Source organism: Protomyctophum bolini, assembly GCF_963924005.1.
Source record: "Protomyctophum bolini genome assembly, chromosome: 23".
In the NCBI taxonomy this organism is placed as follows: domain Eukaryota; kingdom Metazoa; phylum Chordata; class Actinopteri; order Myctophiformes; family Myctophidae; genus Protomyctophum; species Protomyctophum bolini.
Window position 1 is genome coordinate 23,535,508 of NC_137884.1, and position 15,917 is coordinate 23,551,424.

Sequence of the window (15,917 nt, forward strand, 5' to 3'; positions counted from 1 at the left end):
AGGACACTTCGACACTGACTCTGGGGGGAGCCCACAGGGATCGAACTGGGAACCTCACTGTACCCATCCGGCCACTCTACCTCCTGATCCACTGCAGATGAGCCATGCAGCTCAGCTATGCACACCTCTAGGTTGCCCTATAGTTTGTATGCTTTCCCTGGTCAAATTAAAGTGAAATATACAGTAATAATTATCCACTTTTCAGGTGTTTCGCACGAATCTGACTTCCAGTGGCTGGCTCAGCTCCGTTACTACTGGACCGATGAGAACGTGCGCGTGCGCATCATCAACTGTGACGTCAAGTACGCCTACGAGTATCTGGGCAACTCCACCCGGCTGGTCATCACCCCGCTCACTGACCGCTGCTACCGAACCCTGGTCTGTCTGTCTGTCGACGTAACATGTCTATTTGCTCAGACACTATGACGTAAAAATAGACAACTATGACGTAAAAAAAGAGACAAAAATAGACACTAAGCCGTTTTGCTAAGACACTATGACATAAAATGTTCTATTCATTGTCAATGGGAATTGAATGTTTGTGTGGGACATAAATCTACACTAATAGCTGAATATAGGAGGGGCTAGCTAGCGCCCCTCAATAATGCCTGGTCATCATCATCTTGCTCGTCCTCTGTCTCAGATCGGAGCGTTCTACCTCAGTCTGGGGGGTGCTCCTGAGGGTCCGGCCGGGACAGGAAAGACGGAGACCACCAAGGATCTGGCCAAAGCCCTGGCCGTGCAGTGTGTGGTCTTCAACTGCTCTGATGGACTCGACTATCTGGCAATGGGGAAGGTGATTCATGTACTATTCTATTGTGCAATTTAGTTGTCTCCACCAGGCCGAAGGCCTAGGGGGAGAGAGTATGTTTTGCACTCCGTCCGTGTGTCCTTTCGTCTGTCCGTTCTTCCGTCCGTCCGTTATCAGCTAATCTCCGGCACCGTTGGCCTGATCCATGCCAAACGTTGCACACACACTCCCTGGATGCCAACGACGCACCTCTGCTCCAAATATTCCTCAACGGCCTGTTATAGCGCCACCAGGAGGCCACAACCTGACCTGCCCTGGTGGAGACCTGTGCCGATGGGCACTTTATCTTTATATTTTCTTACTGTAAAGCGGTGGTTTTCTCAGACCCAAATCTCCAGTAAAGTAAAAGTACCTCAAAATTGCATTTGCAATGTGTTGGTGGAAAGTTTCCACCAACACATTGAGACTGCGAATGAGTTTGGGCTTATTGACATGCGTGTTTCTCTCTCTCGTCTCGTGGCAGTTCTTCAAAGGCCTGGCGTCGTCGGGCGCGTGGGCGTGCTTCGACGAGTTCAACCGCATCGAGCTGGAGGTGCTGTCGGTGGTGGCGCAGCAGGTGCTGTGCATCCAGAGGGCCGTGGAGAACAAGATGGAGTTCTTTGACTTCGAAGGCACCCGGCTGAGGCTCAACCCAAACTGCTTCGTGTCCATCACCATGAACCCGGGCTACGCCGGACGCTCCGAGCTGCCGGACAACCTCAAGGTCTCCTGAATTCCTTCTGCTTTTCTTTTCTTGGGACCAGCAGTTTAGCCCACACTGCGCTTATTGTAGGCTATATAGGACTGGCCACATTTTAGCTGACGATGCAAATAATAGTTTAAATATTCCTAAAAAACTATATAAATAATGGAGCTGGGAACTTCTCCTTTGGTCCAACCATTCCTGTGAATTCCTAACCCTGTGAGAATGGTCTCACATGCCATACACGCACAATGGGCCCAAATAAAAAGTCCATTGTGGTTGTATGGGATATTTTTCTCTATCAATCTATAACTAAACACGGGTGAGATTCACCCGAACACCTGCCTGTAGAAAAATACAGGGATGAGTGCAGGGAAACAAACCTATACCTTCTATGATGTCATGAAGGTACTTGAAAGATACACTTCACACTCACCTCAGACATCAGCAACATTATGACAATCACAAAAATATAATTGTCCGATATAATCACCTGTGTTTATAGTGTCTCTGACGTTTCGCCTGCAGGTGTTGTTCAGAACGGTAGCCATGATGGTTCCTAACTACACCTGTTTCCCCCTCATGCAGGTGTTGTTCAGAACGGTAGCCATGATGGTTCCTAACTACACCTGTTTCCCCCTCATGCAGGTGTTGTTCAGAACGGTAGCCATGATGGTTCCTAACTACACCTGTTTCCCCCTCATGCAGGTGTTGTTCAGAACGGTAGCCATGATGGTTCCTAACTACACCTGTTTCCCCCTCATGCAGGTGTTGTTCAGAACGGTAGCCATGATGGTTCCTAACTACACCTGCTTCCCCCTCATGCAGGTGTTGTTCAGAACGGTAGCCATGATGGTTCCTAACTACACCTGTTTCCCCCTCATGCAGGTGTTGTTCAGAACGGTAGCCATGATGGTTCCTAACTACACCTGTTTCCCCCTCATGCAGGTGTTGTTCAGAACGGTAGCCATGATGGTTCCTAACTACACCTGTTTCCCCTCATGCAGGTGTTGTTCAGAACGGTAGCCATGATGGTTCCTAACTATGTGCTGATCGCAGAGATCTCTCTGTACTCCTACGGCTTCCTGAACGCCAAGCCACTGGCGGTGAAGATTGTGATGACCTACAGGTAGGGTGACCCAGATCGTGATGACCTACAGGTAGGGTGACCCAGATCGTGATGACCTACAGGTAGGGTGACCCAGATCGTGATGACCTACAGGTAGGGTGACCCAGATCGTGATGACCTACAGGTAGGGTGACCCAGATCGTGATGACCTACAGGTAGGGTGACCCAGATCGTGATGACCTACAGGTAGGGTGACCCAGATCGTGATGACCTACAGGTAGGGTGACCCAGATCGTGATGACCTACAGGTAGGGTGACCCAGATCGTGATGACCTACAGGTAGGGTGACCCAGATCGTGATGACCTACAGGTAGGGTGACCCAGATCGTGATGACCTACAGGTAGGGTGACCCAGATCGTGATGACCTACAGGTAGGGTGACCCAGAGCCTTAGAGATAGACAGGGTTACGAAAACTCTGTTCACTTCATAGACTATGGCTGTTTTTAATAACTGGCATTAAGCTACTGAATTGGACATGGCCCCCCCTTCCAAAATGAAACGTATGGGGATGGAGAGCAGGTGGAAAACTAATTACGCTTCTTGTTGTCAGCCCTGTCCACATTTCTTTTTTCTCCCTGGTCACATACAGGCTGTGCTCGGAGCAGCTGTCCTCTCAGTTCCACTATGACTACGGCATGAGGGCCGTCAAGGCCGTGCTGGTGGCGGCCGGGAACCTCAAGCTCAAGTTCCCCCACCAGAACGAAGATATCTTGGTACGGTGTTGGTTTTTAACCCATTCTGACCTGAGATCAGATTCATACGAGGTTTCCACTGGACACACACTGGTCTGATTAACCCATTCTGACCTGAGATCAGATTCTAAAAATGTCAGTGGTTCTTCGATTTTTCAAAAATAGCAGACCTACAAGCTCGTAGCGCGCCACTCGGTGGCGCGCTATGAGCTTGTAGATCTGCTATTTTTGAATAGCTAAAGCATAACGTGATGCTAAACACAAAAATGGGTTCCCGTTCAGAATGGGTTAATACATTTTGACCTGGGAACGATTCTACAAAAAAGTACCACAGACGAAAGACAGTCCAAGTCCAAATTTCATTCTGACCCCTCCACGAAAAGGCCTCGTTGTCCTCCTGACCCCTTATCTATCATTTATACATTATGGATTGCTAGTGTGGACTTAGACTGTTTTTCGTCTGTGGCATTTAGTATCATGACAGTTTTCGGAAAAACCCATGTTTCTGTGTCAGTGGTGGTCAACCTTTTTTACGTCAAGGACCCCCAGAATTAGCTGTATGTGGCCGTGGACCCCCATCTGAAAATATGTAGTTCCAGGGACCCCCCAGAAGCAGAAGATTTGAGTTAAAAACGTTATAGAATATATATTCAAAGATTTGCATCACATTTTCACAATTTTTTTCAAAAATAGCAGACCCACAAGCTCGTAGCGCAGCACTCGGTGACCTTGTAGATCTGCTATTTTTCCGTCGACTAAAATGTACAGCTGATTGTGTTGACTGAAACCTGTATTGTGGTGGTGCCATGATGGCATCGCAATGCCCGATTCTACACTCGGTTGCATGCTGAAAATAACACACCTACAAGTTCCCAACTTGTAGATCACGTTGTGAACTTGTAGATCTGCTGCTATATTTCAGAGTGCAACACCCGAGCGCAACCAACCGTAAAATGACTCTCCACTAGTCCCTCGATCCCTAACATTTTAGTCTAGTTTTAATTAGTTGACAAAATTGTCAATAGCCTATATTTTGTATATAGGCTATATATATCTTATTTAGTTTTTGCTTGATGGCTTGGATGGCGTTTTAACCCATTCTGAACGGGAACCCATTTTGGTGTTAGCATCATGTTATGCTTTAGCTATTGAAAAACAGCAGATCTACAAGCTCATAGCGCGCCACCGAGTGGCGCGCTACGAGCTTGTAGATCTGCTATTTTTGAAAAATCGAAGAACGACTGACATTTTTTAGAATCTGATCTCAGGTCAGAATGGGTGAATCAGACCCAGTGTGTGTCCAGTGGAAACCTCGTATGAATCTGATCTCAGGTCAGAATGGGTTAATGGCTTGGATGGCGTTTTAACGACCGCGCGAGCAACAGATTTTACAAAGCGACAAACTATGCTGTGACCTTTGCATCTTTGCATCTTTTGCACCTGCCCGTGGTGTCAGAAGCATGTCTGTCTGTGATGTCGCCTCACGGTTTATTCTCCTGACCGCCACCAGGTGCTGAGGTCAATCAAAGACGTGAACGAGCCCAAGTTCCTCTCGCACGACATTCCGCTGTTCAACGGGATCACCAGCGATCTGTTTCCTGACATCTCCCTTCCGGCGGCCGATTATAAGGTTTGTTTATTATATACATTTTAACACAATGCCATGTGTGTCAGTTAACACGAACACTGGACAACTCACCCCGGTGCTTGCCCGTTTTTCCTCCCGGAATTTTCACCAGTGAGGGGGATAACTTTGTAATATGCTATTGGCTGTTTGTATTCTTTTTGGAAAAATATAAAAAGATACTCCTGTGGAAAGGCTATATTATTTTACTTATATTGACCCTATAAACAATTTAGTATTATTTAGTATATGTAAGGTTTTGCACACTCAAATGGTACCTCGTCAGATAATCCCCCACATATCCTACAGCAACTTATGTGAACAGACTTCACTGTAGTAGCCTTTCATAAATTATATTTGTCATGAAAGTTTATAGTTGGATAAATTCAAAGTCCAGCCGTCTCATGCTGTCCAGCCTCTCCCATTCTGGGAGGAAAACAGCAACGGGGTGAGTTGTCTTGTTACCGTTAACACAATGCCTGTGTAGTTACACACTGCCCGTTCTCATGGGTTGTTCCTGGTCCTGTGCAGCTGTTTCTGGAGGCTGCCGTGGAGTGCTGTGAGAAGGTCAACATACAGCCAACACAGGTGTTCCTGGAGAAGATGATCCAGACGTACGAGATGATGATAGTCAGACACGGGTATGATATATATACGATACGGTATCAAACTTTATCAAATCAAAATCAAACTTTATTCATAGAGCACGTTTAAAAACAACCGAGGTTGACCAAAGTTCTTCTTGTACAGAGCATGAGCGAAAAACTATCCAAGCAAGAAACGAAAATACATGAGAGGGGGAAAAAAGTGTAGACATGAGGACAAAAACACATGTATATTAACAAAATAAAACACAACATTGGATGAGCTCAGATGAGATTAAAAGCGAATGAAAATAAGTGAGGGTTGTGAGAGCTAAATGTCACATGCTGAATATAGCCAATCTACAAGCTTGTGAGCTTAATGTATATTGTAGAATTGCTGTCAAAATCAACACGTAAATTAATTCCCACATGTGATGTGATGGTGTTTTTTTGCAGGTTCATGCTGGTGGGGGAACCCTTCGCTGGGAAGACCCAAGTCCTCCACGTTCTGGCCGACACTCTGACGCTCATGAACCAGAGAGGACACAACCAGGAGGAGAAGGTCATCTACCGCACGGTCAACCCCAAGGCCATCACCATGGGACAGCTGTTTGGACAGTACGACCCTGTCTCCCATGAGGTAGGCCCTCACTAAAAATGAAAAAAATGACGGTGCTACATAAATATTTGAACTTTTTCCACACTAGTGTTGATTATAGACCCTGTCTCTCATAAGGTGTGACTGAGTGGGACAACACTATTGATTATAGACCCTGTCTCTCATACGGTGTGACTGAGTGGGACAACACTATTGATTATAGACCCTGTCTCTCATAAGGTGTGACTGAGTGGGACAACACTATTGATTATAGACCCTGTCTCTCATAAGGTGTGACTGAGTGGGGCAACACTATTGATTATAGACCCTGTCTCTCATAAGGTGTGACTGAGTGGGACAACACTATTGATTATAGACCCTGTCTCTCATAAGGTGGGACTGAGTGGGACAACACTATTGATTATAGACCCTGTCTCTCATAAGGTGTGACTGAGTGGGACAACACTATTGATTATAGACCCTGTCTCTCATACGGTGTGACTGAGTGGGACAACACTATTGATTATAGACCCTGTCTCTCATAAGGTGTGACTGAGTGGGACGACACTAGTGTTGATTTTGACAGCAAATTTGTATTTTGTTTTAGTCACAAACGGGTCCAGTGTAGACCCAGTGTTTGGCGACCAGTGGAATCGAGGGATGTTTAATTAAGTGAAATCGTACATGCATGGATGTTGTAATCCAAATCATTATCCATCCATCCATCTTCAACCGCTTATCCGTAGTCGGGTCGCGGGGGCAACAGCTCCACCAGAGAGCTCCAGACTTCCCTCTCCAGAGCAACATTAGTGACTTCCTCCTGGGGGATTCCGAGACGTTCCAAGGCCAGTGAGTCGATGTATTTCCTCCAACTGCGCCTTGGTCTGCTCCCCGGGGGTCTCCTCCCAGTGGGACGTGGTCCTTGGTCTGCCCCGGGGGTCTCCTCCCAGTGGGACGTGGTCCTTGGTCTGCTCCCCGGGGGTCTCCTCCCAGTGGGACGTGGTCCTTGGTCTGCTCCCCGGGGGTCTCCTCCCAGTGGGACGTGCGTCGAGGACCTCCCTAGGGAGGCGCCCGAGAGGCATCCTAACCAGATGCCCGAACCACCTCAGCTGACTCCTTTCCAGGCGAAGGAGCAGCGACTCTACTCCGAGTCTCTCTCGTGTGACTGAACTTCTCACCCTATCTCTAAGGGAGACGCCAGCCACCCGTCGAAGAAAACTCATTTTGGCCGCTTGTCCCCATTATATTCCCCTCTGCTGCTTCTTTTCTTCGTGTACTTGTTGTTTTCTGCATGTACTGTACATACTGTAAGTACAGTGGGCAGATGGGTGTTGTTTCTCTTCCAGTGGGCGGACGGGATCGTGGCCAACACGTTCCGTGAGTTTGCGTCGTCGGACACCGTGGAGCGTAAGTGGGTGGTGTTTGACGGACCCATCGACACGCTGTGGATCGAGAGCATGAACACCGTGTTGGACGACAACAAGAAGGTAAATATGATGTAGCGCAATGCTACATGTAGCGCTACGCTTTTAATATATTTACATCCATATTTTGGGCATGCCATGATAAGTAAAGTTCACAACGCATCCCGAAGGGACGCATTGTGAACTTGTACATCGGCTGTTTTTCCTTTTTTTTTTGCAATTTCCACACAACACCGTTGTGTGACTTAAGCTTAAGTGGTTAATTGATTGATTTAATACTATACTGTTTCTTGAACATTCAATTAAATTGAATAAGTTATCCACAGAATGATCTCTCGATGCAGCCTATACAATACTACAAGGATTTTAGACGGTCATTGAAGTTTTGCACTTAAGGTCCTTGCAGACTGGACAACTTTTTAGGAAATGTGAGAACACCTTTACTGTACGGTGTGCACTGGGCAGACACCTGTACTGTACCTTTACTGCTCTTCCTCCACACACAGCTGTGCCTGATGAGCGGTGAGATCATTCAGATGTCCAGTCAGATGAGTCTGATCTTTGAAGCCATGGATCTGTCGCAGGCCTCAGTAAGTCGAGCAACGGTTAATCCAACTAATCGATGTTGTAATCCAATAATAATTGATTGATTTTGCCGGAATTTTTTTTATGTCGTTTTAGTCATAGTCTTTTGAATAAAACTTAATTTAGTTTTAGTCATATTTTAGTCATCTGAAGTGTTTTACCTTTAGTCTAGTTTTAGTTGACTAATTATCAGGTGATTTTAATCGAGTAATTCTGCAATTGATTTAGTCGACTACCCTAATCTAACCTTAACCGCATGCGGGAGGCAACACATGTCGGACAAACGCATGTCGGACGTTTGGAGTGTCGCATAAGCGTGCGCACCCCGACCCTTGATGGTGTCGTAATGGCTGAAAATAGCCGATCTTGTAGATCGGCTATTTTCAGAGTACAACCACAACACAAAGCAACCAAATATAAAATGACTTGTCTTTAAGTTCTACTCGATCAATTTTTTTCACTTTAGTCCCTCCATTGCATTTTAGACTACCGGTAGTCTAGTTTAAGTTTTTATTTAGGTTTTATTTAATTTCCTGCTGAAAATGCTAGTCGACGGACATTTTTCGTCATAGTTTTAGTCAACACTGATGCATGAAAGCGTTTAAATATGGTGACAGAAGGTCATAATGAGAGGATTGTTTCACGACAACGTGCTGTTTCAGCCCGCCACAGTGAGGTCATATGGTTCTGTTTCAGCCCGCCACAGTGAGATCATATCATAATGAGAGGGTGGTTCTGTTTCAGCCCGCCACAGTGAGGTCATATCATAATGAGAGGCTGGTTCTGTTTCAGCCCGCCACAGTGAGGTCATATCATAATGAGAGGTGATGGTTCTGCTTCAGCCCGCCACAGTGAGGTCATATCATAATGAGAGGTGATGGTTCTGTTTCAGCCCGCCACAGTGAGGTCATATCATAATGAGAGGTTGGTTCTGTTTCAGCCCGCCACAGTGAGGTCATATCATAATGAGAGGGTGGTTCTGTTTCAGCCCGCCACAGTGAGGTCATATCATAATGAGAGGGTGGTTCTGTTTCAGCCCGCCACAGTGAGGTCATATCATAATGAGAGGGTTGGTTCTGTTTCAGCCCGCCACAGTGAGGTCATATGGTTCTGTTTCAGCCCGCCACAGTGAGGTCATATCATAATGAGAGGGTTGGTTCTGTTTCAGCCCGCCACAGTGAGGTCATATGGTTCTGTTTCAGCCCGCCACAGTGAGGTCATATCATAATGAGAGGGTGGTTCTGTTTCAGCCCGCCACAGTGAGGTCATATCATAATGAGAGGGTTCTGTTTCAGCCCGCCACAGTGAGGTCATATCATAATGAGAGGGTGGTTCTGTTTCAGCCCGCCACAGTGAGGTCATATCATAATGAGAGGCTGGTTCTGTTTCAGCCCGCCACAGTGAGGTCATATCATAATGAGAGGTGATGGTTCTGCTTCAGCCCGCCACAGTGAGGTCATATCATAATGAGAGGTGATGGTTCTGTTTCAGCCCGCCACAGTGAGGTCATATCATAATGAGAGGTTGGTTCTGTTTCAGCCCGCCACAGTGAGGTCATATCATAATGAGAGGGTGGTTCTGTTTCAGCCCGCCACAGTGAGGTCATATCATAATGAGAGGGTGGTTCTGTTTCAGCCCGCCACAGTGAGGTCATATCATAATGAGAGGGTTGGTTCTGTTTCAGCCCGCCACAGTGAGGTCATATGGTTCTGTTTCAGCCCGCCACAGTGAGGTCATATCATAATGAGAGGGTTGGTTCTGTTTCAGCCCGCCACAGTGAGGTCATATGGTTCTGTTTCAGCCCGCCACAGTGAGGTCATATCATAATGAGAGGGTGGTTCTGTTTCAGCCCGCCACAGTGAGGTCATATCATAATGAGAGGGTTCTGTTTCAGCCCGCCACAGTGAGGTCATATCATAATGAGAGGCTGGTTCTGTTTCAGCCCGCCACAGTGAGGTCATATCATAATGAGAGGCTGGTTCTGTTTCAGCCCGCCACAGTGAGGTCATATCATAATGAGAGGTGATGGTTCTGTTTCAGCCCGCCACAGTGAGGTCATATCATAATGAGAGGGTGGTTCTGTTTCAGCCCGCCACAGTGAGATCATATCATAATGAGAGGGTGGTTCTGTTTCAGCCCGCCACAGTGAGGTCATATCATATGAGAGGTTCTGTTTCAGCCCGCCACAGTGAGGTCATATCATAATGAGAGGGTTGGTTCTGTTTCAGCCCGCCACAGTGAGGTCATATGGTTCTGTTTCAGCCCGCCACAGTGAGGTCATATCATAATGAGAGGTGATGGTTCTGTTTCAGCCCGCCACAGTGAGGTCATATCATAATGAGAGGGTGGTTCTGTTTCAGCCCGCCACAGTGAGGTCATATGGTTCTGTTTCAGCCCGCCACAGTGAGGTCATATCATAATGAGAGGGTGGTTCTGTTTCAGCCCGCCACAGTGAGGTCATATCATAATGAGAGGTTGGTTCTGTTTCAGCCCGCCACAGTGAGGTCATATCATAATGAGAGGGTTGGTTCTGTTTCAGCCCGCCACAGTGAGGTCATATGGTTCTGTTTCAGCCCGCCACAGTGAGGTCATATCATAATGAGAGGGTTGGTTCTGTTTCAGCCCGCCACAGTGAGGTCATATGGTTCTGTTTCAGCCCGCCACAGTGAGGTCATATCATAATGAGAGGGTGGTTCTGTTTCAGCCCGCCACAGTGAGGTCATATCATAATGAGAGGTTGGTTCTGTTTCAGCCCGCCACAGTGAGGTCATATCATAATGAGAGGCTGGTTCTGTTTCAGCCCGCCACAGTGAGGTCATATCATAATGAGAGGGTGGTTCTGTTTCAGCCCGCCACAGTGAGGTCATATCATAATGAGAGGCTGGTTCTGTTTCAGCCCGCCACAGTGAGGTCATATCATAATGAGAGGCTGGTTCTGTTTCAGCCCGCCACAGTGAGGTCATATCATATCAAATCAAATCAAATCAAATTTATTTATATAGCACATTTAAAAACAACTCTCATTGTACCAAAGTGCTTCACAAATGCAATACAATACAATACAATACAGTGCAGAAGACGTCAATAATAAAAGAGGAAAATAGGACAGAATAGCCTAAGAGAAAAGGTGCAGGATCAAGTCGGTGGTGAAAATGCTTGTGAATATAAAAATGTTTTAAGTTGTTTTAAAGACTCAACGGAGGGCGCAGACCTAACCGCGAGGGGAATTCTGTTCCACAGAGTGGGGGCTGAGACAGCAAAGGCGCGGTCGCCCCCTGAGCCTCTTATTTGTGTGCGGAACCCCTAAGAGACCCCTGTCTGCTGACCTGAGGGTCCTGGTAGAGGGGGGATAGGATAGGAGGTCAGTGATGTAGGAGGGGGCCAGCCCATTGAGGGCTTTGTACACAAACAGGAGGGTTTTTAATTGAATTCTGAACCAGACCGGCAGCCAGTGGAGAGAGGCCAGGACAGGGGTGATGTCTCTGTCATCTGTCTCTGTCATGTGAGAGGGTTGTTCTGTTTCAGCCCGCTACAGTGAGCCGCTGTGGGATGATTTACATGGAGCCATCCCAGCTGGGCTGGGAGCCCTTGGTGACGTCGTGGATGAAGAGGCTGCCAGAGGTCCTCCAGAGCCCAGAGCACCTGTCCCTGCTGTGGGACCTGTTCCACTGGCTGCTGCCCCCCGCGCACGCCATGCTGCGAAAACACTGCAGGGTAAACTGCCCCGCTATACCCCACAACAGTCCCCCCACACACACACTGCAGGGTAAGAGCTGAATACCCCTGGTATGTATAAAGTTGAATAATGGAGACTTGTCCTCGACAGGAAGTGGTTGCGACCAGCGACGGCAACACTGCGGTGTCTCTGTGTCGTCTGTTTGAGATGCTGCTCGCCGAACCTGTGAAGGACGGTACTGGACACCAGAACATACGCACCTGGATCATGGTAATGGACACAAGAACATACTTAACGCTATCAACTAAGTACTACGTTGCTAGCCCAGTCCCGTCCCACACAAGCAATACTTCTGTCCCTCAAAACAACAGTTTCAGATCTAGTTACCCTATTCAGTATTTAACCCATTCTGACCTGAGATCAGATTCATACGAGGTTTCCACTGGACACACAATGGTCTGATGAACCCATTCTGACCTGAGATCAGATTCTAAAAATGTCAGTTGTTGTTCGATTTTTCAAAAATAGCAGACCTACAAGCTCGTAGCGCGCCACTCAGTGGCGCGCTATGAGCTTGTAGATCTGCTATTTTTCAATAGCTAAAGCATAACATGATGCTAACACCAAAACGGGTTCCCGGTCAGAATGGGTTAAGTCCGACGTCATTTTGTAGTGCTACGTTACGTCCGGGTCCAAGTGGCACCAGCTCCCGTTCCTCATCTCATTGTAAATAGAATATCTAAACGCGTGAATCTTTTTACAATGACGTTATTTTTCAGAAAGAAAGCCATTGAGGGTTAAAATGGGTCTTGACTTAATGCTTCCAACTCGAGTAGAATTATGAATGTTTTGTACAAGTGTCCATGACAACAAAAATATATGATGTGGAGACAATAAAGACTATTATTATCATTATTATTGAAGGTGGCATCCATTTGCTCTGTAAAATATTTTGGAGGCATATTTAGAATGTGTGCAGGCTTGAGTATATTATATGAGGATTTAGTTGACACAATACGGCGATAGTATTCCATGTGGAGCAGACGGCCTGTCACAGCCAGATTTGGGAGAGCAGCAGCTTTGTTGTTGCGAGGAAAGCGGTAAAATTAGACTTTCGTGGTTGTTTTCGTCTCAGATTTAGTCTTTAGTCCGACGGAGCGTCACAGTATAAGTCTATGGGGACACAAAAGCGACACAAAAGTAGGACCCGGAAGTATCTCAGGAGGCGGCGCGCACGTCACGGTTAAAATACTGAATTGTCATGTGCCTTCTTCACCACAGGCGGCCTTTGCGTTCTCTCTGGTGTGGTCGGTGGGAGGAAGCTGCGATGCGGACAGCAGGGAGCGCTTCGACGCCTTCCTCAGGAAGACGCTTTCGGGGAAGACGGAGGGCCACGGCGTCCCCGCCTCTGTGGGCCGATGGGAATGTCCCATGGACCAGAGAGGCCTCGTCTACGACTACTCTTATGAGGTGCTATGATGTGACTCTGAGTTGTAATCGTTCTAAATGCTTAGACCCGTTGTAACCTATACGTTGCCTTTCAATCCGGTCTGTGTCTCACTAGTCTGGCGGAATATACGGCGGGTGTGATGCCTCCTCCCCACTTCCATTTTGTCTTTAACGTCGCACAAATGTATCCTAATATAAATCGAAATCATCTAAGCATACATATAGCTTGCTGCTCAGCAGAAACGGAAATTATGAAATGTAAAGACATTTTAAAATATATTTCCGTGAACGGAAATGCCAGCTCGGATTTGGGGAGGTGTAGTTCCAGACTCTATATAACATTCGGAGACTGTGGAATAGTCGTCTGGCTACGCGCGCGAGACTGCATATACTGCACATTACATGTACATTCAGGTTTTCAGAAAACTTAACCTAAGACGAAAACATAGCTAAAGTGACGTAGCCAGCCAAAACGGCCGTTTGTCTTGTTAGTCCAGGCAATCTAGCCCATTTTCAACAGTGTCTAGAATAACATACTAAGAGTCCTAAGAAATCCTAGATGCGGAAATATGTTTAATTCTCATCAATTCAAGATGTGTGCTAATACCTCGAGAAAACTAAACACCCTAACCCTTTAAGTGCCGGAAGTGCATCAAAATAGAAGCTCAGCAGCAGCAGTCATACCAGACAGACAAACGCGTTTCGGCGCGCAGGCCTTCGTCAGTGTCACACCGCATGCAGCTGGTAATAATGTCTCATCTGTTGTCCAGTTCAAAGGGAAAGGCCAGTGGGTGCACTGGAACGAGGCCATCAAGAACGTCGGTCTGGGACAGCAGAAGACCAAGCTGGAGGACATGATCGTTCCCACCATTGACACCGTGCGCTACACCTACATCATGGATCTCTGCATCCACCATGGAGTGTTAGTATTGAAGATATGCCATACTTATATATTTATCGCCGTGCCTGTAATTCATAATTATACGTGGCATTGTAGAGCTTTCAGCCTCTGCCCCTCCAACAATGGGCTGCCATTGAGAATCTACAGATTCCGTTCCTAGACGATGGGTTTTATGGGTAAGTCTCCGATTGGCTTAGAGGTATAGCCTAGAGACAAGGCAGCCAATCATGAATAAGTGTCTACTAGGTCCCTACTATCACACCCGTGTGAAGTGAGTGGTGCAACTCCGTGTGGGGGACCCCCTGGGGGGGGTCACACACACATACACACTGAGTTCAATGGAGAAATGGCGTCCTTCAAGCTACTGTATACAGTACTGTATGTCGGCAAACCTGATATATCGGTTGGGTTCTGCTACATATTATGAAAAATGATTGAAACCTTTGTCGTTCCACACAATCATTTCTTTCTCTCTCACATTTCATTTATGCCCCACAGTATGTGGCATAATCTTACAGAAGGCTTACAGACGTATCATCTCATATAATCATGTGAAATGTAATGTAGTATTATTGCTCTACTATTTCTTAGGCCTCTGTTGTTTGTGGGTCCAACCGGCACCGGGAAGTCTGTGTATGTGAAGGAGAAGATGATGAACAACCTGGACAAGGAGCGCTATCTGCCGTTCTTCATCAACTTCTCAGCCCGCACCAGTGGAAACCAGAGCCAGGTCAGAGGGCTTTTTTTTAACACATTCCCTGTGGTTCACTCCATGTTTTCACCAGTGGAAACCAGAGCCAGGTCAGAGGGCTTTTTTTTAACACATTCCCTGTGGTTCACTCCATGTTTTCACCAGTGGAAACCAGAGCCAGGTCAGAGGGCTTTTTTTTAACACATTCCCTGTGGTTCACTCCATGTTTTCACCAGTGGAAACCAGAGCCAGGTCAGAGGGCTTTTTTTAACACATTCCCTGTGGTTCACTCCATGTTTTCACCAGTGGAAACCAGAGCCAGGTCAGAGGGCTTTTTTTTAACACATTCCCTGTGGTTCACTCCATGTTTTCACCAGTGGAAACCAGAGCCAGGTCAGAGGGCTTTTTTTAACACATTCCCTGTGGTTCACTCCATGTTTTCACCAGTGGAAACCAGAGCCAGGTCAGAGGGCTTTTTTTAACACATTCCCTGTGGTTCACTCCATGTTTTCACCAGTGGAAACCAGAGCCAGGTCAGAGGGCTTTTTTTAACACATTCCCTGTGGTTCACTCCATGTTTTCACCAGTGGAAACCAGAGCCAGGTCAGAGGGCTTTTTTTAACACATTCCCTGTGGTTCACTCCATGTTTTCACCAGTGGAAACCAGAGCCAGGTCAGAGGGCTTTTTTTTAACACATTCCCTGTGGTTCACTCCATGTTTTCACCAGTGGAAACCAGAGCCAGGTCAGAGGGCTTTTTTTTAACACATTCCCTGTGGTTCACTCCATGTTTTCACCAGTGGAAACCAGAGCCAGGTCAGAGGGCTTTTTTTAACACATTCCCTGTGGTTCACTCCATGTTTTCACCAGTGGAAACCAGAGCCAGGTCAGAGGGCTTTTTTTTAACACATTCCCTGTGGTTCACACCATGTTTTTGTCTCTTCCTGCGGAACACGCTATTCCTGACTGTTGTTTTATTATGATTTATTTGACGTTTTAACGCATTCTATAGACGGGAATCCCATTTGGTGTTTGCATTGTGTTATACTTTAGCTATTGAAAAATAGCAG

At 46.8% G+C, this 15,917-nt stretch overlaps 1 protein-coding gene across 1 annotated transcript in view; it reads left to right on the forward strand.

The window, feature by feature from the left end:
• The window catches only part of dnah12 (dynein, axonemal, heavy chain 12), a gene marked incomplete at both ends in the record, with an annotated part of 78,085 nt that overhangs the window by 20,538 nt on the left and 41,630 nt on the right, over positions 1–15,917 (forward strand). Inside the window, 15 exons of the mRNA XM_080757488.1 lie at positions 206–378; positions 644–796; positions 1,275–1,514; positions 2,501–2,622; positions 3,214–3,337; positions 4,827–4,946; positions 5,472–5,581; positions 5,981–6,164; positions 7,469–7,609; positions 8,053–8,136; positions 11,657–11,845; positions 11,958–12,077; positions 13,089–13,277; positions 14,027–14,178; positions 14,749–14,887. Of these exons, the coding sequence (XP_080613614.1) occupies positions 206–378; positions 644–796; positions 1,275–1,514; positions 2,501–2,622; positions 3,214–3,337; positions 4,827–4,946; positions 5,472–5,581; positions 5,981–6,164; positions 7,469–7,609; positions 8,053–8,136; positions 11,657–11,845; positions 11,958–12,077; positions 13,089–13,277; positions 14,027–14,178; positions 14,749–14,887 (2,240 nt within the window). The remainder of the gene's footprint in view (positions 1–205; positions 379–643; positions 797–1,274; positions 1,515–2,500; positions 2,623–3,213; positions 3,338–4,826; positions 4,947–5,471; positions 5,582–5,980; positions 6,165–7,468; positions 7,610–8,052; positions 8,137–11,656; positions 11,846–11,957; positions 12,078–13,088; positions 13,278–14,026; positions 14,179–14,748; positions 14,888–15,917) is intronic.